The 25,440-nt window shown below is 43.5% G+C and overlaps 1 protein-coding gene and 1 non-coding gene across 2 annotated transcripts in view; both read right to left on the minus strand.

Moving 5' to 3' along the window:
• The window catches only part of GALNT10 (polypeptide N-acetylgalactosaminyltransferase 10), a 44,106-nt gene extending 21,135 nt beyond the window's left edge, over positions 1 to 22,971 (minus strand). The window contains exons 1-3 of the mRNA XM_009904668.2: positions 22,873 to 22,971; positions 21,881 to 22,019; positions 17,586 to 17,752 (exon numbers count right to left, since the gene is read on the minus strand). Of these exons, the coding sequence (XP_009902970.2) occupies positions 17,586 to 17,752; positions 21,881 to 21,990 (277 nt within the window). The 5' untranslated portion in view covers positions 21,991 to 22,019; positions 22,873 to 22,971. The remainder of the gene's footprint in view (positions 1 to 17,585; positions 17,753 to 21,880; positions 22,020 to 22,872) is intronic.
• Positions 17,308 to 17,389, minus strand: TRNAL-AAG (transfer RNA leucine (anticodon AAG)). Its single transcript has one exon. It is a non-coding gene; the product is annotated as a tRNA-Leu (tRNA).
• Positions 22,972 to 25,440: the final 2,469 nt, after the last annotated feature.

The following is a 25,440-nucleotide window of genomic DNA, read 5'->3' on the forward strand; positions in this document are numbered from 1 at the left end:
TTCCTTCAAAGATCACCCAGACCAACTTCCTTGCTACTGAGGTATTCCTAGCAAGCCTTTTGCCCTTTTCAAAGCTTTATTTAACATTTCCCAGGACTTTTTTTCTCACAAATGGATTTTAGTGTTTTGCCTGACAAGTCTAATTGCGCCACAATATCTACACAGGTTTCCTGCTCAATAGAGCCCTTAGTACTTCTTGCTCTCTAATATGCTTTTCCCTCATCCTTTTCAAGTCTCTTCTGAATAAAGCCTCTCAAGCAACCAGAAATTTCATCCACTCAATTACAGATTTTTAAAATAAGGGCCTTCCACAGAGACTAGATATATTATTAGTGCAGTGGTCTTCCTCCTGGGACAGTGGGTAAACTTAAAAAGCCAAAATAGCCAACCAAAAGCCACCACCACTGTTTAACATCACAGCTCACTCCTTGCCACTGTGGGTTTCTCACAAAAAGATTGGTTCATCAGAAAAGGGAACACACAATCCTCGCTTCAGGCATAAATCAGCTGAGCCCAAGCCAAAAGGTACACCTTAGCTAATGCACCCATAACAAGCTAAGTGTGAGTGTGGATGTGTGTGCTTTATAGGTACACCTCAGCTAATGCACCCATAACAAGCTAAGTGTGAGTGTGGTTGTATATGCTTGTTAGAATAAAGGAGGTAACCATTGTATAGGAGCTGTGGGCCTGATTCCCCTTAACAGCAGCTACAGATCAAGGTCAGATCCTGTGGTATTTACATTATCTAAACCAGACCTACAAAGCACTGGAAAGTCTTAAAAAAGCCAAAGCTCCAAACCAATGGAAAAATTATATAGAGAGATTTTCTACCACTCTTTATCTTAATAAGAAAATGAGACTGTGAAAGGCTTGTCTTCCACCCATGTGCTGGTCCCTTCCTGTTTTGTTATCACATGCCCTTCTGAACTGTCCTGGTTTGCTGTGCAATTTCATCTGTGGTGACACCCCAAGGCAGCCTAACCAATTCCTCCAGGGGCAGGAGCACAGGGCAGCCAGGCCTGCTCCCAAGAGGTTTTGGATCTGGTCTCACACTAGAAGATACACACCAGCAGGTGAACAAAATGTCACTGGACTAGGCTGTATTTGTAGTGGTGATGTCTGCTTATCTGAATCAACTGAAGACAGGTTGATTCATTTCTGTTAATGAAAAGCACTTAAGAATGGAGAGATTTCCCCATTTTTACAGTTAAAAAAGCTAACACAGGAGTGCAGAGATGTCTCAGGCAAGTACTCTGCAAAGGGGCAGCAGGAAATCCAATTCACTGACTTCCCATTTAATTTCCAAACACTGGGTTTGGCTCTTTAGCAATTCTTTACTATGTTTCCATAGTAAAAAATCACCAGAGCATTTTACACTGGCAGGAAGTAGTCTGCTCTGTGCTGTACTGAGAAATGTCTCTCACATTAGGAATCCTCTTATGTCTCTGATGCTGGAAGAAGCAAGGCAAAGCTACAAGTACTGCACTGGCATCCATGTATTCTCAGTGATGCAGGGGACACACACACACACCAAAGCACTGTCCTTGCAGCCAGGAGGGATCATATTCAGGTAAGCTGCAGAAAAACCCGTGCCAGAGCCTTCTATTTTATAAGGCTGAGACTTGTGTAATGTGAACTGCAAGGGAGCAAACTTTATTGGATCCACTTTCCCTTACTAAAGAGTCACAGACTCAACCTCACAAACCACACAAAGCACAATAAAATGCACTTTGGAAAGACAAAGGTTTCACCATTCCCTTATCCCTGTGCTATTCTTGCTGCCAGGCCTGGCCTCTATAGGCCCAGATGAAAACCATTTATGTCATTCCCTTACAAATATTGTCACAATTAAAGACAATTTTTGCCTTTAAAAGAAAATCTTAACAAAAAAAAAAAAGAAGGCAAACAAACAAGTGCCATTAACTGCTACAAAATTTTATGAGGCTTTAAAAAAATATATTATGGAATCTTGTCACACTGAGTAATTTTTATTACAAGGGCAATTTTCTTTAATGAAAGTTGTTAGGTGAGCTGGATGGATGCCAGTGGCTGCACCAACACTGGGCAAAGTAATGCAGCCCAAACATATAAATGAGAATAAGATTATCTGCAGATTAAAAACCAGGCCGGTAGCCTGCTAACAGACTCTGCAATAAACTTGATATACAGTGTATACATTAACAGCACCAGTCAAGAACTCCTGCTTGCTTTCTTTTGAGCTGTAAATAAAACTGTGTGTGAAGCTAACAGAGAAACTTCAGCAGCAGATCTGCTTAACCATAGGCAGTCCCCAAAAAGCTTTCCAAAGTAAGACTACTTGGCTTTCTTTAGGTCAAATTCTCATGGTGGTCTTACTGCAGTTCTTCCTTCTGGGCTTCCCATCGAAGCAGAGCTGCCCTCAGATGCTGCTGGTGTGGTGGCCACTTGCAAGGACTTTGCAAGGTAGGAATTTTTGAGGTCTGTCTGGGTTTTCGTTCCAGCCACTGCACATCTGCCACTTGAACAGGCACCTAAGAACTGTTACCACTTCAAAACCAAATGTATGCAGAAGCCAGAGGAGCCCAAGGATTTAAATTTTTCCCCCTACAGCTTAAAGAAGCAAATGCATGAGAAACGAAGCAACTTCAACATGCATCTATAGAACCAGAAGAGCTTAAACAGCACTGCAGTGGCAGGGTTCATAGGACTCAACTGTTCAAGTGCAAGCAGAAGCTAACTCCTGTACTGGTAAGAGTAGCATCAACCCATCGAGGAGGAACAGCATTGCAGGAATCAGGAACATTCACAGAGATCTTTCATGCATTACTCAGATGCCTCTGGTGAAACCAAAGTTGCCTCTGCTCTGTAGTCTGTCTACAACTACCTGAAGGGAGATTGTAGCCAGGTGGGGGTTAGTCTCTTCTCCCAGGCAACCTGCGACAGAACAAGAGGACACAGTCTCAAGCTGCACCAGGGGAGGTTTAGGCTGGAGGTTAGGAAGAAATTCTTCACAGAGAGAGTGATTGCCCATTGGAATGTGCTGCCCAGGGAGGTGGTGGAGTCACCATCACTGGAGGTGTTTAAGAAGAGACTGGGTGAGGCACTTAGTGTCATGGTTTAGTTGATTAGATGGTGTTGGGTGATAGGTTGGACTTGATGATCTCAAAGGTCTTTTCCAACCTGGTTAATTCTATCCTGGAGAAGAGAAGACTCAGGGGTGACCTTATTGCTGTCTACAACTACCTGAAGGGAGGTTGTAGTCAGGCAGAGGTTAGTCTCTTCTCCCAGGCAACCAGCACCAGAACAAGAGGACACAGTCTCAAGCTGCGCCAGGGGAGGTTTAGGCTGGAGGTTAGGAGGAAGTTTTACACAGAGAGAGTGATTGCCCACTGGAATGGGCTGCCTGAGGAGGTGGTGGGGTCGCCGTCGCTGGGGGTGTTCAGAGCGAGGCTTGACAGGATGCTTGGTTGCATGGTTTAGTTGATTAGGTGGTGTTGGATAATAGGTTGGACATGATGATCCTGAAGGTCTCTTCCAACCTGGTCTATTCTATTCTATTCTCTATCCTGTATTCAGTATCTTTGCTTCAGTTCACACTTAGGAAGCTGAAGATATTACAAAGATGTGAGAGTCATTGCACTCTGGAAATGTAGAGAACTTTCTCCCTTCTGCTGAAAGGCACATGGCACAGAAGGAGAGGACTGGTGGATCTGCAGAATTCCCTTTTAAGCAGACAGGGCTGGCTTTCCTCCTCTGCAGGTTATTTTGGCTACTTTGCATCCATTAAAACCTGGAGTGCAACTGTTCATCTGGCATTTGTTTACAGTTACCCTGGCCTCCCCTCTCTACCCTCCCACACACAGACACACTCGTTTTAAGATTACAAATTAATCCATTCAGCTTTACTTAGATACTTGGCCCTTACGAGCTGTTTAACAATTTAAGAATGAATTATACTTCTTTCTGAATTCATCACAATGTGCAAGCCAAGCCTTCCTGAAATAGAAAGCTTTGCATTATTGAAATTAACTTTTCTCCCTGTTTTGGTACAGATGAGTAATCCTTTTAAACAGCAAAATGTGCTGTTATCCAAACAGGCAGCTCTTACACTAGTTTTAATTTCCTTTCAATGTCTTCACACTCTGATCACTAAAGTTGGTTGGGAGGATAATAAACTGATTTAATAAATTGTACTATGAATCCCAGTCCCAATAATAGCAAAGTGATTAAGCTGCTCATAGCTTTCCTAGCCAAATCTTCTTACAAAGAAGAAAAGGCCTGGGAAGGGAATTAATATCTGTTGCTTCACTTATGGCAGGTCTGTGCTAGACTCCTAAAGGGGAGGGGGCCCAGTTTCCACTGCCCATTCTGCATCAATGTTGGATCTCAGCACATCTTTAGAAACAAAAACTGGGAGGCAGAGGGAAGGGTTTCTATACAAGGGACAACAGCTAAAAGTGCACCACCCCACCTGCTAATAGAGCAGTCATCATCTTTCTTACAATCTAAACAGAGTTAGACTTCTGGAAACCTTTTTGTTCTCTATAGGTTTTTAACCCAAGGTTCCACTGTAGGTACCATGAAGTGCACAAAAATGGAAGCAGAAGGGCTAAGAAATAAGCCAGACTGCAGGTTGCTGAGACAAAGATGACTTGTGTGAGCCTGTCCTGTGTGCTTCAATACACCTAAGTGCATAAACCTCTGCTGCCTTGCCTGTATCATCAATTACGTCCTGAAATTCTAAAGGGAACTTGCTCATTGCTTCCTCCACCCTACAGCAGACATCCCAGCCCTGCTCAGTTATGGCTTCAGGAGATACTAGTACTGAACACAGAGACAAAAGTGTAATCTTTAAATGAGAAAATTCACATTTACTGGCATTAGCATATAAATACACCCAGACCCTAGGGAAAGTTTAGTAGGCTGCATTTCCAAGCAGGGAAGTACACAGGGAATAATCAACTTAGCTACAGCATAACCTCTTAATCTCTCAGGAAAGTTTCATTTGTAAAGGCAGTCTATTTCAACCATTTCTTCCTGAGGGAATTGAGAAAATCCATTTACTCATCCTTCCTTCATGCTGTAAAGTTTAAACACCTTTTGTTCAGCAGGAGCAGTGAAGCTAACCTGTGGTGTATGCATCAGTTAGTTCTTAAGTCCTGCACGCTGACTCCTTGACCAGCTCACAATATCTGCTTTTCCCCATGTGCTCTCACCCATCTTTCCCAGAGGAATCAGTCATTCTCATTAGTTTACTATTCTCTCTCCTTGTTTCATTAAATATTTATCAAGATTAAAGCACCCACTTAGGGTTCCCCCCCCACCCCCCCTTTTCTGTTGACTACATTTGGTGCAAAGAGGTGATTTTGTGACACTCAGTCATTTTCTCGTTGATTGCTTGTAGCATCAGAGAGACTGCTGACATACAAACTAGAGAGCTGCAGATTTTGGCCTTTGCAGCTGCTGGAACAGGAGTGAACTCCTTGCAGCACACTTAATATTCAGCTCAAGTTTGATGTATCCATGGTGACTAGCAGGAAGGGCATTGCTGTCCCAAATACTGCCTTCGACCTGGGGAATCCGTGCCCTCATCTTAAGGCCAAATTCAGTGGTTTTGACTATCCAGTTGGTCCACCCAGGGAATGTGTGTGCTCCTGCTCAATGCTAACACTCTTCCACTAAATTGATAAACACTGTGTGGGCAAGTGAAAACACTGAAAAATATCAAGACAAGCCACTCTGCAAGTGGCATCACCACCTCCAGCAGCCCGAGGCTAATATTTGCACCACACACTGGTTCAGGGCCCTGTGAATTTATACTACACATTCCTTATTACAGCTAAAAATTGTGAGAGATCAGATTAGTCTTTAATTGTCTTTAATTTACATGACTGACTGCTTTCTGAGCACTGGGGAGATAAGCAGAGGTACAAAAGCATTTCAGAAGTTGGCTCACAGGACAGAACAAAGCCAACTGAACATGACTCATCTGCAACCCAGAGAGTCCAGAGCACAGAGACAGCTGCTGTGCTAGAGGGGTTAGTCTGCTTCTGGCCAGCAGTTAGTCACTGGTGATAGTCACAGACTGGATAGGATATCATGACATGAACCTAAAGCCTACAACTGATAGCAAGACAAAACTTGCCATCACTGGGAGAGATGCAGGCAGATGAAACATTAAGATATTTTGTGCTCAAACATTTTGGAATGTATCAAAGATGCAGGATTAAAGCCTTAAAAGTCACTGAGTTTTGCTGGGGAAAAAAGATGCAAAAACCCAACCAACCCAACCCAATCCTCTGAGATTCAGCTTTGCCTGTATCATTAGTGTTCACATACATATAACTTCCTGGCCTGAAAGTATTTGCTCTGTGTAAATCAACAAAACCAAGAAAGATTCCAGAAAGAGCAGAAGAATTAACAGAAGATTCCACTCCAGACTTTTGTCTTGTTAGAGAAGATGCCATTAGGTCCAAGATGTAACCCACTTGAAAGTTGCTTTAATTTGGTGGGACTGCATCCCTTTGGAGTCCAAAGGCTTTGATCTCAAGTGCCTAAGTGAGGAAAAATAACCCTAAAATTAATAGCATAGACCTACAACATTTTTGCTGCAATGTTGCAGCCAAGTAGAATATTAGAAAACTGATAATGCTTCATTGCTACAATAAGTCCTATGTGTTAATACCCACAAATGACAAAGCACAACCACGTTTGTCTTGCAAACTCTGTGTCAGAGATCAGAAAACAAAGTATTTGGCAAATGAAAAAACATCACAAATACTGCTGCAGGGGAGATACAGACACATTTGACTTGTAATAACAAACCCAGCATGTCAGAAGTGTACAGAACTCACACTTAACTCTTCCTTTAGACCTCTTCATCATCAGTTCTAAATGCTCTTGTCTACTTCATTGGCAAGAAATGCAACTATCACAGTAAGTCAGTCACATCTGTCAGAGAGGCCAATAAATCCATTAAATCCTGAAGCACAAATCCAGGACTGGGCACAGCCGTACTGATACCAAAGCTAAACCATCTCAGGCAGTGTTGTTTTCAACTGACACATCCATTTGAGCTGAATGTCAGAGGGGAGAGGGGAGTACCAATAGCAGAAGCCTTGGCTTCCACTGTTCACTGTGGAAAACTACCCTGTTCCTCTAGAGACATCAACACTTACTTAGCTTGTGGGTGATAGGCAGCAGTGGTCCTCATGACATTTATGAATAGATGAGAGAATGATGTGGCTTTTCTTCATTGCAATTAGAATGATACAGAACAGGAATGTGGTTTAGATCATCCACTTCTATTTTTAAATTGCAGCAGCATTACCTTCCAATTTTTTTTTTTTCCCCATCTGAAGAAGTTTCCACCTTTATCAAAGTCCCTATGCAGGAACAGCTGCTTTGTCAACACCACCCAAAATGCACGCTTTAAGGAGCAGAAACTATGATTACCAATAATAGACATCAGATATGAGTGCTGGCAGAGGGTGTTTGAATCACACTTCTAATTAACTTCTATACAGAAGCAGCTGTAAAACATTAAAATGCTGATTTGCACTGCAGCTGGCAGATATCTGGAGTTTCGACTCCTAGCAGATGAGGACATGGACTTCAAGGTGAGGAAAATAAAATTAAGGCTGTTTACCTGCAGAATTCCACTAATAGAAGCTGCATGCACAGGGCTTCTCAGGAGCAAGCAATGCGGGGAGATTTATTTCGTGCGCGGTAATGGAAACTCAGCTCCTCAATTGTTTGTTTATTCTGGTTTAAGCTTCAGTTTTGCCAGACATCCTTCACTACACAACAATTAGCTGAGGAAAAAGGTCACAGCAAACTGGACCTTTTAAAGCCACCTCATCTCCTTTCTAGAAGAATCCTTCAGCCGTAGCAACTGATCTTAAAGCAGCAAATACCAGACGATGAAAAGTAAACGAGTTAGTTAATTTAGGCTGTCACCAAAAAGAAGCTGAAGTAAACAACTACAAAGGGCCCTCAGGTCCCTTAAAACACCAGAGAATATGTTTTTAATGCTCTCCAGGCATTGCCTAATGAACAATGCTGCAGGCTTTAGAGGTCCTTTTATTATGGTTATATACAAGTAGAGGAATGGTGTTTGGACACAATGAAAATGAATACTCGGAAAAGGAAAACATTTCACTAAGGATCTGAAGCAAGCTCTGTCCCTACTGGCTGTCTGAAGTAACCTACACCGCAGAGACACTGCCAGAAATCATTCTTTTCATTAACCAAAATCAGACATCTGCACCAGGCTTATTTCATTGCTCCAGTCCATTTGGTGCTCACTACCAAACAAAGCAGTGGTGAGTTCCCAAACTCACTTCTACGCCAGTACAAACACTTCGCTGTGCTACCTGTAAGTCACAGCTGAGTTTGGAAAGCAACCACCACATCTAGGCTGTAGGTCACCACCACTTAAATGACTTTGAAGCTTGTTTCACTTTGTACTAGAAAGAATAGAATAGAATAAACCAGGCCAGGTTGGAAGAGACCTTCGAGATCATTGAGTCCAACCTATCATCCAACACCACCTAATCAACTAAACCATGGCACCAAGCACCCCATCAAGTCTCCTCCTAAACACCTCCAATGATGGTGACTCCACCACCTCCCCAGGCAGCCCATTCCAATGGGCAGTCACTCTCTCTGTGTAGAATTTCTTCCTAACCTCCAGCCTAAACCTTCCCTGGCACAGCTTGAGACTGTGTCCTCTTGTTCTGGTGCTGGTTGCCTGGGAGAAGAGACCATTTATGCCACTACCAGAATCAGTGATACTCAAAGCCAAGTCACTTCCTACACAGAAAAATAACCTTGCTAATCAGCTTCCATCAGAAGCATTTTAACAGTGAAAGTTTAAGACCTTGACTGGAGCCTGAGAACTGCCCTCTGTGACTCAATGCACCTGGTAGTGTCAAACCACCAAATGACCAGGCCCACCACAAGCTGAGCATTGTGAAGAGCCTAAGACTTAATGAGACACAGATACCAAAATGAGTATGTTTCATGACAAAGAATTTGATTCTAATCAACATCAAGAGTACATTTGCTTACTCAAACTTCCATGTCTCTCCACCTTCAAGAACCAATCTTCTTGGATACAAGGGGGAGCTCTTGCTGACACTTACCTGAAAGCCATTATTTATGGGAAATCTAAACAAGCCTGAGGTGATCCTGCAATGAATTTTAAAAGCAAGGGGGGGAAAAAATCCCTTTATTCTGTGCCATAATTTACAAAAATAATCTTTTTATCAGTTGTTTGAGGCAACAGCTGCTACAAATTCTAGAAGAGACCTTGAAAACAACATTAAGGAGACTGGATGGGGCACTTGGTGCCATGGTTTAGTTGATATGAAGGTGTTGGATGATAGGTTGGATTCGATGATCTCAAAGGTCTTTTCCAACCTGGTTTATTCTATTCTAGTAAGAGTAGGTTGGGGGAAAGCAGAGTTTCCTATGCTAAGGTAAAAAAAAGCTTTAAGATAATCATGTTCACAATTCAGAAAGAAAGCCTGCCACCACTTTGTCCTAAGCACAGTCACTCCATATTCAGAGATGTACTAACCAGATGCACTTTAGAGCATTTAAGAGGGGGGAAAAAATGACTTTTAGAATGCATGTGCCTAAAGATGAAAAGATAATCTCTTTAGCTGCATAAATCCTTTACTGTTCCATTTAAAGATGAAAAAGAATTCAAGTATTAAACCCTTTCTATTTCAGATACTAAGAACATGATTTCTTTCAATTAAGGCCCGGCAGATGTGGTTAATGGAACAGAGCTGTATTTGCTACATACCTGATGCTGCACCAAATGACACATTAATCACCCCTTGCCTTCTCCCTTCAGTACAATCCTCAGTGACTTCTGCCCTTCAGACCAAATTATGCTGCACATAGTTCAGCCAAGCAGCCTCACCCACATTTGTTTTTCCATTCAGATCATCCCATATGGCTGCCTCCAGAATTACTTGTGCTGCAGCATTGAGAGATTTAAAAAGCCACGGGGATTTATCTTTAAAGGGGAAAAAGGGAGGCTTGGCTGTGGCTCCCTCTGACACTTGGTGAATGGATGGGCTCTGAGACTCCCCTGCCAGCAAACATTCAAGCAAACTGCAGGATAGTGTGGAGACAGCACTACAGTGCACAGCAAAGGAAGCTGACCAGCCCTAGGTCAGAGGAAGGGGAAAAAAAAAAGGAGAAAATGTTGGTCAAAACCAAGGGCTGGGATAACACTGCTTGGGAGGAGGTTGGAAAACATTCCTTGACCTCCTTTATTAAAAGGCCTAAAAGCCACTTGCTGCTTTTCAAAGATGAGCAGTGGCCACATGCCAGAGCTTGGGCTCATAATGCTTTGCTGTCTTCCAAACATCACAGCAGCTCTAATTTCTTAAGGCACAAAGTGCTGCTGAAAACACACAACTAACAGAAAGACTGAGTGAAAGTGGGGAAAGAATAGGAAAAATTCTAAAGTGGCTGAACAAACAAACATTTTGGGGACTCTTGAATAGATACAATTTTCACAAATTAAAATAAGGCTCAAGGGACAGGGCAGCCCTGGAGGAAAGACAAAGCAGGAACGCAGGAGCTCCCTAATGACCCCCAAGGGAAAATGAGATCCCATACACCTTGCTTGTAACAAAATTTTCTCCTAGAAACCAGCCATAGGCAAATATGCATGTCTCTGGCTAACCACACCCTAAAACATACTGTGCTTAATCTAGAAGCCAGAAGGTTGACTGTGCAAATGTCATTGTCATATTGGGTTAAATACATTTAAGCACTTCAACTGAAACTGTTCATGCCTCCCAGCCACAGGTTGCAGAGTCTGAGTGGTTACCGCAAGGAGGATGTTTAGTTTCCGTGCATTGCCACCATGCAGGCACACAGTAGCTGTAAGGCAGCCAAGCCCAGCTGGGTTAACTGCTTCCAGAACAATCCTGATGTTTGGAGACTGCAGTATTTTCAGTGCTGCCACATTCAACTTTATTACTGTATCAACACAGCGCTTTGCATCCAGCGCGTGCTGTAGAGCTGTCGGCTGCTGCAGTTCTCACTCCAACAAGGGACAAAGCTTGTTCCACAACATTGTCATTTATACAAAAGTCATCTTAAACCGAGGAAGAGCAGGCTGTCAGTCACCATGCAAATAACTGAACGCTGAAACGTGACTTTTATACCAAATGTAAGCACCTAGCCCCAACCACTGAGTTCTGCTAAGCTAAGCCAGTGACTCAGCCATACCCAAAGCGCTTCTGAGCCACCTGCGTGGCACGTACGCTTCCCTCTCTGCGCTCAGTGAGCCCCAAGTATGCAGCAAGATGCTGCTTTTAAATGGCAGTCAGCAATTAAGTCACAGCCTTCCAGCACACAGCAGGTTTGCAATGTCTTGAATAATTTAAAATTTCTGATTGCTGCATAGGGTGAAAAGGTAGAAGTCCTACCACCATGTTTTACACTAAAGGAAGGGCTCAGACACACACAGTGGCAGTTTGTTCCAGATGATGATCCAGAGATAAGCAGCTCAATTTCTCACTGCCAGATTCAGATCTAGAGACTGAAGCAAATCCTGAAAAAATCATGAACTGCCTGTCTGTTGTTCGTTGCTTGCTACCAAAAGTAACCTACCATCAAATATGTGCCATGCCAATGCAAAAACCTGCAGTCTTGCAAACTGACCTGCATTTCAACTTCTCTTCTCCTCCTCCCATTTTCTATGATATAATGGAACCCAATTACCACTCAGCAGCATTGTAATTAAATAATCAAAAAAAGGAAATGCAGTTCACATCTGACAGTCCCCAGGAGAAAAGTGATACACATGGAAAAAGCATTTTAGTTTACTTAGAGCCATTCTGGTAACAACAAGCTCACAGGGATATAATTAGTACCCTGCAAGCCAGCATATGAAAAGGCTTAATTTAGCTAAGATTAGAACTAAAGAACACCTATAGAAATTACAAGTGAAGCCACAAATCCACACAGGACTGCCACAGCTAAGTGTTTTTACCATCAGGAATTCTGAAGTTGTAATTCACATTTATTGCATTCTGATTTCTGCTTATCCAGAAGGGAAGGCCTTAGTCTGAACCACCCTGAAACAGCTGCTGTTTATCCAATGAGGTCAGTCTGTGATCTTTAGCTGCTCTCATTAACTAGCAGGATGAGGCAAACACCACCAGGCAGGTTAATTCCTGCTCTCCAAGTCTGCTGAATGGGTGCCTCCCTTTTCAATGTAATCTATATTCTTCGGCACATGAAATCCCTACAATTGTTTGGAAATGCTTAGGGTCAGAAGAAAGCTCTTACATTACAGACATCCCAACTAAGCTTGTTGAGAAAAATATATAAATTATGGTAGCCTTATTTACTACATTGATGCAAGACACTACTGTCAGAGAGAAGAGAATAGCCCAACAGTATTTACTCTCTTGTGACCAAAACCACATGCTGGAAAACAGCTCCTCTTAAGTTAACTCAACATAAAAGGGAATCACCACACAGAAAGATTCAACTGCCAGAGCTGGAGGTGACACCACAGACCACAGTATCACAGAATAGAATTGTTAGGGTTGGAAGGGACCTCAAGGATCTGCCAGTTCCAACCCCCCTGCCATGGGCAGGGACACCTCACACTACAGCAGGTTGCTCAGAGCCACATCCAGCCTGGCTGCAAAAACCTCCAGGGATGAGGCTTCCGCCACCTCCCTGGGCAACCTGTGCCAGTGTCTCACCACCCTCATGGGGAAGAACTTCTTCCTAACATCCAATCTGAATCTACCCATTTCTAGTTTTGTTCCATTCCCCCTAGTCCTATCACTCCCTGACACCCTCAAAAGTCCCTCCCCAGCTTTCTTGTAGCCCCCTTCAGATACCAGAAGGTCACAATAAGGTCTCCTCAGAGCCTTCTCTTCTCCAGACTGAACAGCCCCACCTCTCTCAGTCTGTCCTTATAGCAGAGGAGCTCCAGCCCTCTAATCATCCTTGTGGCCCTTCTCTGGACACATTCCAGCATATCCAGATCCCTCCTGTACTGCACCAACAGGCAGCCTCACCCCAGAGCACTGGGGCCGATGTGGAATCCTGCACTAAACTTGTTTGAAGTAAGGCTAGATTTGATCATTTGCATTATCCTACAGGCATCCAACAACAACAAAAAACCAACCCCAAAACAAACAAACAAAAAAAATCCAGACAGCAATCTGTTCCAGCATGTTTTGATTTTTCAAATATAAAAGAAAGGAAAGATTTCAAAAGCAGGGCTTGTAAAGCTTTTGCTGCTCTCTGGTACGATTTGCTGTCATCAGGACAGCCTTTTTTGGTTGAAAAATGTTTATTGCTAAAGGTCACTGAATTGTCTCTCTCAAACAAATTAAGAAATAAATGGCTGTTGACACTTCCAGATGATGATTCATCTGTTCAAGAGCTCCAATAATGCAAAGCCACATAGCTGCCTCTCAGGTATGCTGCAGACCACAGCATCCACCAACTAGCCCAGAAATCTGTCTTCACTCTTCTATTACTCTGTTAGCCAGCTTCTCAACCCTTTTCATTGTCATGCCAAAGCACCCTTACTCTCAAGCTTAAAAACAGATGAAAAACATATGAAAGTAACATCTGTCAGAAGAAACAGTGATGTATGCAGCAGCCAGGTTTCCATACTTACTATTTCTGTTATTAGCAATGTCCTCTTCCTGTGAAGCAAAGATTCACCGTGTATGAGACACAGGGATGAAAGTGGCTGATGGATTCCCTACAGAAACCAGTGCAGAACGAGAGCAATGCTAACAGAACCTCAAGTGCAGCTCAGCAAAGCCCAGTGTGTTTAACCCCAGCACATGTCAGTACACAACAAACACCAGCAAGAGGGATATAGTCTCCAAGTTCTTGAAGGTTAGCACTTTTAAAGAGTTATTAAAGTGCTAGAGGTCTGTTTAGACAACCCTCAAGTGAAAGGCCATCATGAGGTACAGACAACCCTCAAGTGAAAGGCCATCAGCCTTTGACTGCATGTACAGCAGAACATATCTGATATTTTAGCTTGGCAGGAAAACCTCTGGATAAAAACAATAATGGATTTTTATTGAGCAATTATCCTTCTCATCTTTTGCTTTTCACTGGAGTTTATGATGACTGTTTACTGATCTCTTTGGGGAAGAAGCTGACATTTACTGTTCATACTATGCCTCTCTGCTCTCAGATGTGACCTCTACTATCAATAGATTCAGCAGAAATTCTGTAACTTTAGAAGGAAGGATGCTGTTACAAATTTATGGGCCAGCATTTGAAACAGAAGCACAGTGTTCCACCTTGCAGACAATGCAGAGGACCAGTCATTTATGAGTTTCAAAGAAAAGAAAGAAAATCTCTCCTCATTCTTCTTACTGCTCACCAGTTCTGAGCCACAGACACATCAGCTCAGATTAATAATGAGAAACAATAACCAGAGAAGGTATCCAACAATTCAAATCCAAGAGAGTGCCCTTTTCAAACCTACAATGTGGGAAGTTGTGTCCAAGTCTGGAGCCCTTGATACAGGAAGAACATGGACCTGATGGAATGGGTCCAGAGGAGGGCCACAAAAATGCTCACAGGGTTGGAACACCTCTGCTAGGAAGACAGGCTGAGGGAGCTGGAGGTGTTCAGCCTGGAGAAGAGAAGGATCCAGGGAGACCTAATAATGACCCTCCAGTACCTGAAGGGGGCTACAGGAAGGATGGAGAGGGACTGTTTAGAAAAGCCTGTAGCGATAAGATGAGGGGTAGTGGCTTCAAACTAGATAAGAGTAGATTTAGATTGGATGTTAGGAACTGGAACAGGTTGCCCAGGGAAGTGGCTGGGGCCCCATCCCTGGAGATAGTCAAGGTGAGGCTCAACAGAGTTCTGGGCAACCCTGGGATGTCCCTGCTTACTGGAGGGGTAGTTGGACTAGATGACCTTTGGAGGCCCCTTCCAACCCAGACCATTCTATGATTCTAAGTTAAATTATCAGTTCTTGGGTACTGGGTTAAAGTGTTATCTGGTTTATTTTTAAAGACATACAATGGATAGATTAAATCCAGAAATTTGTAACCTGCAGCCTTTCAAGTCAAGCTCCTCTGTTTAGGACTTAAAAGCCTCCTGAAGACTAAGGCTCCATTTAAACCAAGGGAGGGATGTTGAAGCCAGTCCCAGCATGATTTAAGAATTAAGGAAGAGGTGCAGCATCCAGCAGGGAACGCTACAGTGCAGATACAGAACTGACAGCAGCAAAGGGAAAATGGTTCACCCCAACTACTAATTGTCCCAACATGAACAAATTGGCTGAGCCAAGAAGAAAACAATGGGTAACAAAAAAAAAAAGAGAAGGTTTTTATCAGCACTCTCTTTGCCTGTGTGTTGTTCTCTTCCCTGGACAATTTGCTCACCGTCCAACACCAGTGGTCTTTTATATCCATCTATAAAGAGATGCTGCACACAAGTTAATCTCGGCTACTTCCTACCACCTTTGTATGAAAGATGGCTGGCTGATGGAGAAGAGCCTGCATCTTATCAGAGGCAGGTGGAACAGAGCAAGAGCAAGCTGGACGAACGGCACGTGCACAGCCTGAGAAGGAGCAGGAAGGGGAGAGCCACCAGTGCTTTCTTTTGCCTGGGCAGGAGGGCACGTCTGGAGAAGAAGGAAAATAGATCCACAGGAAACCAGATTTCATTAATTCCATTTCTCTCAAAAGAAACTTGTTTGCACAATTCAGCTGTGGTTACAGCATGAGCTTGTCTAATTTGCTTCTACACTGAGCAGCAATAAAGAGACCTTGTTAGAAGGGTGTTTTGGTTTTTCTTATTTTTTTTAAGTCCCTCCCCAGCTTAGTCTGAAAATCCTCTAAAGAAATATTTATTTCATATAACATTGATTTGTTCAAGCCATCATGCCTTCCTTGCAAACTAACTAGAGACACACTACAGAACAAATACAATAGTTGTTGGGTAGGACTTAATTGAAAGTCAGTGTAGGTCAAAACACTAAAATACTCACCAGTCTGTTTCTGAGCTCATCTTAGGAGCTTCCTACGTGCCAGAATTTCGGAGGGCTCTTCTGCACTATCTGTGCAGAGCTCTTTTCCCTCAGCTGAGTAATTTCAGCAGCAGGACTCTTGAGCTCTGTGGCTCATACAGCTAAAGAGTCTTAGTAATTTTAAAAGAGAAAATAGAGTTGCTAGATCTGATCATAACCATTCATGAAGTCATGCACTCTCTTCAACATAGGAGAACACCAGCTACTTCAGAGGACTTTCCAGGTGGTCTTTCTAGCTATGCAATGTCTACATGATAGAGGCATTCATTCCTCCTTCACTCGATTGCTTTTTCCACCATAGCAAGGGCAAAAACTACATGACAAAGTCTAGCTGAATTTATATCACACAGCATTTAAATGGTTCAGAGAAAAAGATCCCTCGCTTTTCTGCTACAGAACAACTAAATTCAGCAACTATGTCTACGTGTTGCTGCTGCAATCACAAGTGGTTGTTTCATTTGCGGCGCTGTGTTATGCCAGCGACTACGTGTCTTTGCAGGTAGCACTTAAGCCCTATCCAAACTGATTACTCCTGGCAATGCAGTTCAAAGCAAGGAGTGTAGCTGCAAGCAAGTTGGCAAGTGAGGGCAGCCAAAGTTTTGGATGCTGCAGATTTACTTTTCAGGAGCACAAAATTCAGGAGAAAAGGCAGCCAAATCATAAGCAATCTGAGGTGGAAACCTTTAATCAAGGCTTCTGTTACCGTTTTGTGCACGTAGAAACTCAAAAAGCAGAATGTGATGAATGAGCTACTATTCCTTTATTTGTTTTGGGGTGTGTGTTCCAACCATCACATATTTAACCGTGGGGTCAAGTGTTAAGGGTTAGGCAGCCCCTTAGCAGAATATTAACACCAGCTTCCTTGTTTATTTACATTGTCCACAAAAGCAGGACAGTCCACGTCATTGGCAGCTAAACCAGCACAAACTGAATATGGAACATCAGGTTTTTGCTACACTGCTGGCTTGTTTGGCCTTTTTGGCCAAAAAATTTACTCTCTTTGGAGCAATTAAAAGCCTGCTTGGATGCCACATTGTGCAACCTGCACTACGCAAACCTGCTCCTGGAGGGGAGTTCACAGATTCACAGATTGCATTGGGTTGGAAGCGATCCTTGAAGGTCATCTTGTCCAACCCACCTGCACTGAGCAGGGACACCTCTAGCTAGATCAGGCTTGCCCAGGGCTATATCAAGTCTGATCTTGAGTGTCTCCAGGGATGGGGCCTCAACCACACCCCTGGGCACAAAAAACAGCCAGCTGGCAGCGGTGGGATTCGAACCCACGCCCCCGAAGAGACTGGAGCCTTAATCCAGCGCCTTAGACCGCTCGGCCACACTACCGCTGTTGGGTTGGTCTTGATGGCCTCCAGAGGTCCCTTCCAAACCTTCTCATTCTGTGAAGGTTCACTCAAGCTCTGTTGTTGGCAAGTTAAAAAACCTCAAGTCACTATGCACGTAGTTGGAATTCTTTGATCCCTTAAGTTGGTAAGCACAGGAAGGTAAACATGGTGGAGATGCTACAAGTAAATTATCATACCTCTGTCACTGAAGTCATCCACCAGCACTATCTCTGCTACCAGCTCAGGTGGGGAGCGGTTCAGGACACTGTGCACCGTCCGGAGGAGTGAGGACCATCCTTCATTGTGGAACGGAATTATCACGCTGGTGTTGGGAAGCTTCTCCAGGTACAGCTTATTTTTGCAGCTGGACATAGACAAAGGAAGTCAAAAGGTGGTGCCAAGAAACATCAGAGCTTCCATATCAATTACTGCCAAGTAACTTTATTCATTCTTTACTCCTCAAACTGATCCAAAATACCCCACCAACTTTCAGGCCTGATCAAGTCAGTGCTGACCTCATCTAGTCTACCTGGCAAAAACAACTCAAACTTCCATGTGACGTTAATGTGATGTCAATGGCCAGTGACAGCAACACAGCCAGTCAGAGGGATTTATTAGGTGCTAAAGCTGCTTTTAAAGGAAACTCCAGCTACAGCTTAAGATACAGAAGTCTCTAAAACACCTGTTTTCCCTGTTCTTATACCACAGCAGTTACTGGGAAGAGGAATTTCTATGAAGTTGTTTGAGCAGTTGAATGCACCTCTTCTAGGCACAATCAGTACCTTGGTTTGCCTCCCTTATTCCCAGTTTTCAGAGAAGGAAATCACCCACACCACATGTATGTCACTCAATTTTTCCTATTTTTAACTTCCTCCACATTTTGGGGAGGAGCTAAGGATTTTGTGTGACAGCACTTGACCTAAACGGTCCCAGAAGTTCAAGACGTTGTGAACAATACACAGAAGAGACGAAATAATTGCATGGTAAGAAGTGCTCAATAAAGAAACCCACCTCTCAGTAATGGATCAACCTCCAACCTCTGCCAAAGGCTTCCTTTGTCATGCTGGACAATTACTTGAATCATACTTTCCTAAACAAGCACTCTTGTATTTCCCATTTTTCAACAGGTCTAGTTTGATCTCTGGGATCAGTTCTGCAGACAGAAGTGAAGATAGCTGGGCTTTGAACACACAGCACTGAAGAACTTGGATAAAGCTGGAGAGTTAGGTCTGCAGAGACCCCATATGGATACCTTGAATTTGGGGGTATTTTACCACAGCATAAATTTCCTTAATTTCTTGCCTTGTAGAGGTGTTTTCAAAGTAACTTCATGAAGAAAACTCAAACTGCAACAGTATGTGCAGTGTTTATTTTCCTGCAGGTGTGGCCCCAAGTGAAGTTTGAACCTTGTGAAACAGGCAACACCTAAAGCCATACAGCAAACAATGGCAGTAAAAAAATACCCAGTAGGTGTTCCCTAGGAGACAAAATCTTGTAGGGATCCTAGAACTCCACATGTTCAGTGCAAACCAGAGGTGGCTACACAAACAGAAGTTAGAACATACTAGTGACGCTGCCAGCAGGGCAGGCTGCCCTCTCTCCATGAGGAGAGGGAGGTCACATTCCACACCCTGCTGTGCCACATCACCAGGACTGTCACACAGCCTGTGCCAGAGCTGATCTGCAGAGTCTTCCAGACTTCCAGACACCAGCAAGACTCTCACTGTGTGCACAAGGCGGAGCATGCACGCAAGCAGCAATTCCTTCCCTGTTCCCTGGAGGGGCTGATGGGAGCAAAACCTTCTCTGGCTGTGGTGGCTTTTTCCTGGTACCTTTCCCAGGAACTGGAGAAGGATGCACCTATGTTATAGGGGCTCAATAAATCTGTGGTTACAGGAAGTTACTCTGGTGCCTGTGTGAAAGGACAGTAGCTTATTCTGGGTCTAATGAATTGTCTTGGGATGCTGCCAGGAGCCTGCAGGCTACGGCTGCAATGCACAGATGCATGATGCAGAATAAAGCTGCATGGACTGCTTTCATCCAGCTCTTGGCATTGCAATCTTGACCTTCTTCTGAGATAGCTACTAGCTACAATTCTGTTTCCAATATGAAACAAGAGCCCTCAAATCTCTTCTAACTCTTCTTAAACTAGAATTCACATTTTCTGACTAACTTTAAGAAGTGGGAAACTTTAGCTATTAAGTTTAACCATTAAACACGGAGAGAAATTGTTTCCCTGCAGCTACCACAACTACAATTGCTTTACAACACCTGCAAAATTAGTATTTAATATTAGAAACCCCAAAAGCACTTAAAGGGAATGTTAGCAGGGGAAGACATGACTGCTGAAGCAAACAATTTTATGTGTGCAGCAGGTAGATCCAGCACCTGCCCACCCCCAGCCCCTCAATCCCCACGGTTAACACAAAGCAGAGGTGACACAGTATTTGGTATGTGAAGGTCCACACAAACCATCTCAGAAGTGAGCAAACACATTATCTGCTTCTTTGTTCTTCCCTACCCAGGCCAGCTTTTGAAAGGAATCCCAACTGTAGCCCCAAAGCTTAGGACAGGACAAATATTGCCTTTTTCCCCAGTTCACCTTCTCCTTACTCTCCTCGCTGTCCACAGGCACCCCTCCAAGCAGTCTCTATTATCTCTTACTGTATGTAAAAGGCTGTGGAAAGTAAATGCTCTCAACTGCAGCCCCTTTTTTTCCCTAGAATGATCTTTATGAACTTCATGTCAGCCTAGCTTTATTATAAATTGCCCTCATGAACCTCCCAAATAACACAAACTGTACCATTCCAAGGGTATCTTTTTAACGTGCAAAGGCAATGCACAACAGACCTTTTCAGCTGTGAATTCCTTTACTGCAAATCTCCATTACAGGTAACCCCACTCCCTGCCCAGCTAATCCTAGCATCCATTAGACACACCCTACTTATCCTCTCCTTGAGGCCTCCATAATTATAACTCACTGCAGTGGGGGAAAGGATGTGTCAAGCAACAAGCAAACCAGCTGCAGCAGCACCATTATTTACAGCTGAAGTTGTTGGTGACCCAGACACTTTGCTTACTAATTCTAGCTGGGGATTGGAAGTAGAATCTGTGCATTTTAAAGAACTCTAAGTAGGAGAACAGCAACTTTGGGAAACAATGGGGAATGTGATGTAATATATTAAATCCTCAGAGGAGGAAAAATACTGGCAGTGTGTGATGTTTAAATTCTCAGAGCCCATGGCAGCCCCTGTAATGGAGGACAGGCATAATTTAGGGTAGAAAACTCAAACTGTATTTCTTAGAACTTGAGTATGGGCTGATCAACAAGCATCTTCAGTTACCTGATTTATCTCTCTGTTTAAACATTTCAGCTGCATGCCTAAAATATTTATGGAGCTATACTCACCACTCTTGGTTTATGAGTATATATTGAGAAAGGGTGTCAAGCTAGAGCATTTGATTAGTTTGCTGTGACAGCTGAAGAGGTAATCTCTCAAATATGCAGTGAGCAAATTATGAAACCTGACTTCTAGAAATTATATCTCATGAATAAAGCAAATCTTGAATTCAGATTCACTAAGCTGTGACAAAAACAGCTTTACACAAAACAAGCTTCCATTCAAATGCCTAACAATGCTTTCAGACTGAGAAGGGCACAAAGCATTTAGAAGCCTCTCAGTGCTGTACAAACAAGGGTTAAGTCCTAACTGAAGCACTTCTGCTAATGAAAAACTCTTTCTGGCTTGCACAAAATCCAGTTGACACCATCCTAAGGGAGAGACTAGGGAATGAAAAATAGATGAACTCAAAAGCCAGCCTTCAGTTGGAACTAGTTTCTACTCGTAAACCCTGATGAGGTTTTTATGAGGAAAGATGCCTTAGAAACTAATCCATAAATGAGACTGACTTCTGATAACACTCTTCATACATAACTGAGTGGAGCTACTCGGGTCTTATTCTGCTCCTGAGCATTTCATGGTCATTTCTAGCCAGTGGCCAACATAAGAACTGGACAGATTGTTAAATGACAAATTCATCACCTGTCTACAACTAGGGCACTTGTCTACTGTATCAGACATTTACAACAGTTTCCACTACAGAAATAACTCCACCTTATTACTTGCTAAAAGCAGTAGGCTACAGCAGTGGTCTCTGGAACTCAACTCTCATATTTAAGAGGTGAAGGAAGTAGCCACCTCTGAGACAAGTTCAAGATCTTCTCTGCACAGGGCTGCAAGTTTTGGGTAATTTTAAGTCCTGTGGAATCAAAAGGGGATTTCCACCCCGACACATTTGGTCTCCTCTATTTCCTGTTGCAATTACTGTACACTGTCTTTTATGAAGTAGACAGCAGAACCCACCTGTGAAAGGATTTTATTTGATGAACAAAGGCACAAGAGCCCATCATAAATAAAGAGCACACTCCTGCAGCTGTGCTAATGTGGGACTTGTAAACCTTCAGTGGAAGAAATGCAAACAATATACTTACTTTGGATGTCTGATGTCTGGAAGGGAACGATTCAGAGAAATTTTATCACTCACAAAGATATTAAAGCCATTTTCCCTGTATGCCTGGTCCACTCTCTCTGCATCAGTCATTGGGTAAGGTTTTCCCTGTTCTCCATTTCCTAGAGAAGGACAGAAAGTAAACATGCATCATTACTACTAATTGGTGCTTAACTGACCAGAAACTAATCTATATATCAAGAGAATAGCAGTCATCTTGCAGCCCTTGGAAAATTCCTTCATTAGTTTTGTGCTCTATGTCATATTTAGCACTGGGTCAACCGTGTCAACCTAAGAGTTCTATGTGATAAGCAGTTTTGCTACAAACCACTCAGCTGTGCCAACCACAGGAGAGAAGTCTTCCTTGAAACACCAGAAACAGATGAAGGGGCTATGGCAGTGCTGTGGAGGATCTATAGAATGTTTTCTGTTCCACTGCAGGAAGAATACATATGGTTTGAACACCTCATCAGTGTTGCTTTTTTCAGCACAGATGGATATGTATATTTAACAACCTGAGCTCCTGCACAGAGGAGGCAGAGCCCTCACAGACACACCAGTGCAAAGCTGTGACGTTCAAACTGGGCCCTTGTTATGCGATGCACGACACAGCCCAGGACTATGAAATAATGCATGAATGTTAGCATCCAGAACATTTTTCTTGCCCCTCTTCTTTCCTTCTGCATCTCCCAGTTTGGAGAAAGGTACAGGCAAGTGAAGTGGTAAGTGAAAAAAACACAATAAAATCAATACTGCATCTACCTTAAAAATTCCAAGATGATATTTTCACCTCAAAATGGTTATTGTGGATTCGAAGGAGAAGATTTTTTAATAGGATTAACGCACAAGAGCTGTTGCACAATGCCAAGAACATCATCTCTTAACCTTGAAGGTGAAAATTCTGTTCAGCTCACCAAATAAAACCAAACTAAATGCCAATCTGTATTCAAACATGTTTGCAGCAATCTCACATACCTACACGCTCAGAGTCCCTCCGTATAGCTTCTTTGTTGTGCCAGTCCTTTTTCCTTTGTCCATCACCCAAGTAGGGCTCTTTCTTTTGCCTCACATACGATGCCTTTTAAATAAAGGATTGGATATATTAAATATACAACATGCAAAACGTTTCCTTAACAGTTTCCCCTTCTTGTAAGAGGCAATTAAACATCTTCCTTAAGGTAAGGCTATCACAAGCAAGTATCACAGTATCACTAAAGTTGGAAGAGACCTCAAAGATCATTGAGTCCAACCTGTCACCACAGACCTCATGACTAGACCATGGCACCAAGTGCCACATCCAATCCCCTCCTGAACACCTCCAGGGATGGGGACTCCACCACCTCCCTGGGCTGCACATCCCAATGACGAACAACTCTCTCAGTGAAGAACTTTTCCACACCTCGAGCCTAAACCTCCCCTGGCACAGCTTGAGACTGTGTCCCCTTGTTCTGGTGCTGGTTGCCTGGAAGAGGAGACCAACCCCCACCTGCCTACAACCACCTTTCAGGTAGTTGTAGAGGGCAATGAGGTCTCCCCTGAGCCTCCTCTTCTCCAGGCTAAACAACCCCAGCTCCCTCAGCCTCTCCTCACAGGGCTTATGCTCAAGGCCTCTCCCCAGCCTTGTTGCCCTTCTCTGGACAAGTTCAAGTGTCTTGATGTCCTTCCTAAAGTGAGGGGCCCAGAACTGGACACAGGACTCAAGGTGTGGCCTAACCGATGCAGAGTACAGGGGCACAATGACTTCCCTGCTCCTGCTGGTCACACTATTCCTGATGCAGGCCAGGATGCCATTGGCCTTCTTGGCCACCTGGGCACACTGCAGGCTCATGTTTAGGCAGCTGTCAATCAGCACCCCCAGGTCCCTCTCTGTTTGGCAGCTCTCCAGCCACTCTGACCCCAGCCTGTAGCTCTGCATGGGGTTGCCATGGCCAAAGTGCAGCACCCGGCACTTGGACTTGTTGAATGCCATCCCATTGGACTCCACCCATCTGTCCAGTCAGTCGAGGTCCCTCTGCAGAGCCTTTCTACCCTCTAACAGATCAACTCCTGCACCCAGCTTTGGTGTCATCTGCAAATTTGCTGATGACTGACTCAACCCCCTCTTCCAGATCATCAATGAAGATGTTAAAGAGGATGGGGCCCAGCACTGATCCCTGGGGGACTCCACTGCTGCCTGGCTGCCAGCTGGCTGTGGCACCATTCACCACCACTCTCTGGGCTCGGCCCTCCAGCCAGTTCCTAACCCAGCACAGAGTGTTGCGGTCCAAGCCACGAGCTGACAGCTTAGACAGCAGTTTGTTGTGGGGGACAGTATCAAAGGCCTTGCTGAAGTCCAGGTAGACCACATCCACAGGCCTCCCCAGTTTTTAGCCTGAAAGGAGTGAAAGGGGAGGCAAATTTTGCTTGCCTTGGAACAGTGCCTTACCAATAGCTGTTAAGTGATGGGTTTTTTTGCCTTTCAGGGCACCATCATGTATGCAGACCAGTCTTTTTAATCAGAGAATCTATTAAAGTTTCCCATTTCCATTTTGAAAACATCCACTACATCTTACATCCTATTTAATTAACAAAAGAGCTGTAATGGGAGATCTACGGCGGGATCATTATTAACGAGCACAATACTACACCTGAATAAAAGCTAAATAAGATTTAAAAGGTCATTTATTAAGACTCTTGCTGTTCAACTTAAAAGCAAATTTTACACGAGGCATGAGCCTGCACTGGACCCAATTAGAGCTCCTCTCCTCATGATGTTGGTCCTGAAATTCAAAAGTCAAGGGTGCTTTGGAAACAAGCTAGCAAAAGACAGATGGAGTAAATTCAGGATCAAAGAGACTGCGGTGTGGGGAAATAAAACCACGATGCATCTCAAATACTGGCATCCCCAAAAATCCATGTAAGTAGGTTTTAGGGTGAAGAAAAGAACATCATCTGTAGGAATGAATTTTCAATTAGATTGTAATACACTGGTAGAATATAAATACAAGCCATTTTTACCATCATTACTGCAAGAGCATTTAAACAAAGAGCTCTGTTAATTTCTCATGACCTGCAGAGCTAAATCCACAGGCTAGAACTTCCTAGAAAGAAAAGAGCCTTCCCTCCTTGGAGAGAAAGAGGTTTAAGTTCTCACTAATGGGTCAATTAAACCAAACAACCACCCAAAAGCAACAGTTGGCATGGTAACCTTGCAGGGTTATCAGGCATCTTTGCCATCTGGGACACAGATGTCATTTACCTGACTAGTTGAATTACAAACTCCTCATTTTCGTGCCTAGATTTGTTTTGGGAAAATAGGGCATTTGGACGTTTTACTTATTCCGAGGCAGCAGACTTCAGCCTGATGCAGTTCACCTCACTGCAGTCTGACAGATGAAGCTCTGGTAAAGGATTTGCAGATAATCCCCACTGAATCACCCCTCCTCTACAGCAGTCAGCAGGAAGGGAGTCCATCAGTGAAGACAGGTTTCAACTAAGATGTCCAGTGCAGGCACATGCTCTGTTACAGGTGGTAACCCTTAGCAAAGGAACTGTATGGAAACC

This window comes from Dryobates pubescens, chromosome 16, assembly GCF_014839835.1.
Source record: "Dryobates pubescens isolate bDryPub1 chromosome 16, bDryPub1.pri, whole genome shotgun sequence".
NCBI classification, from domain to species: domain Eukaryota; kingdom Metazoa; phylum Chordata; class Aves; order Piciformes; family Picidae; genus Dryobates; species Dryobates pubescens.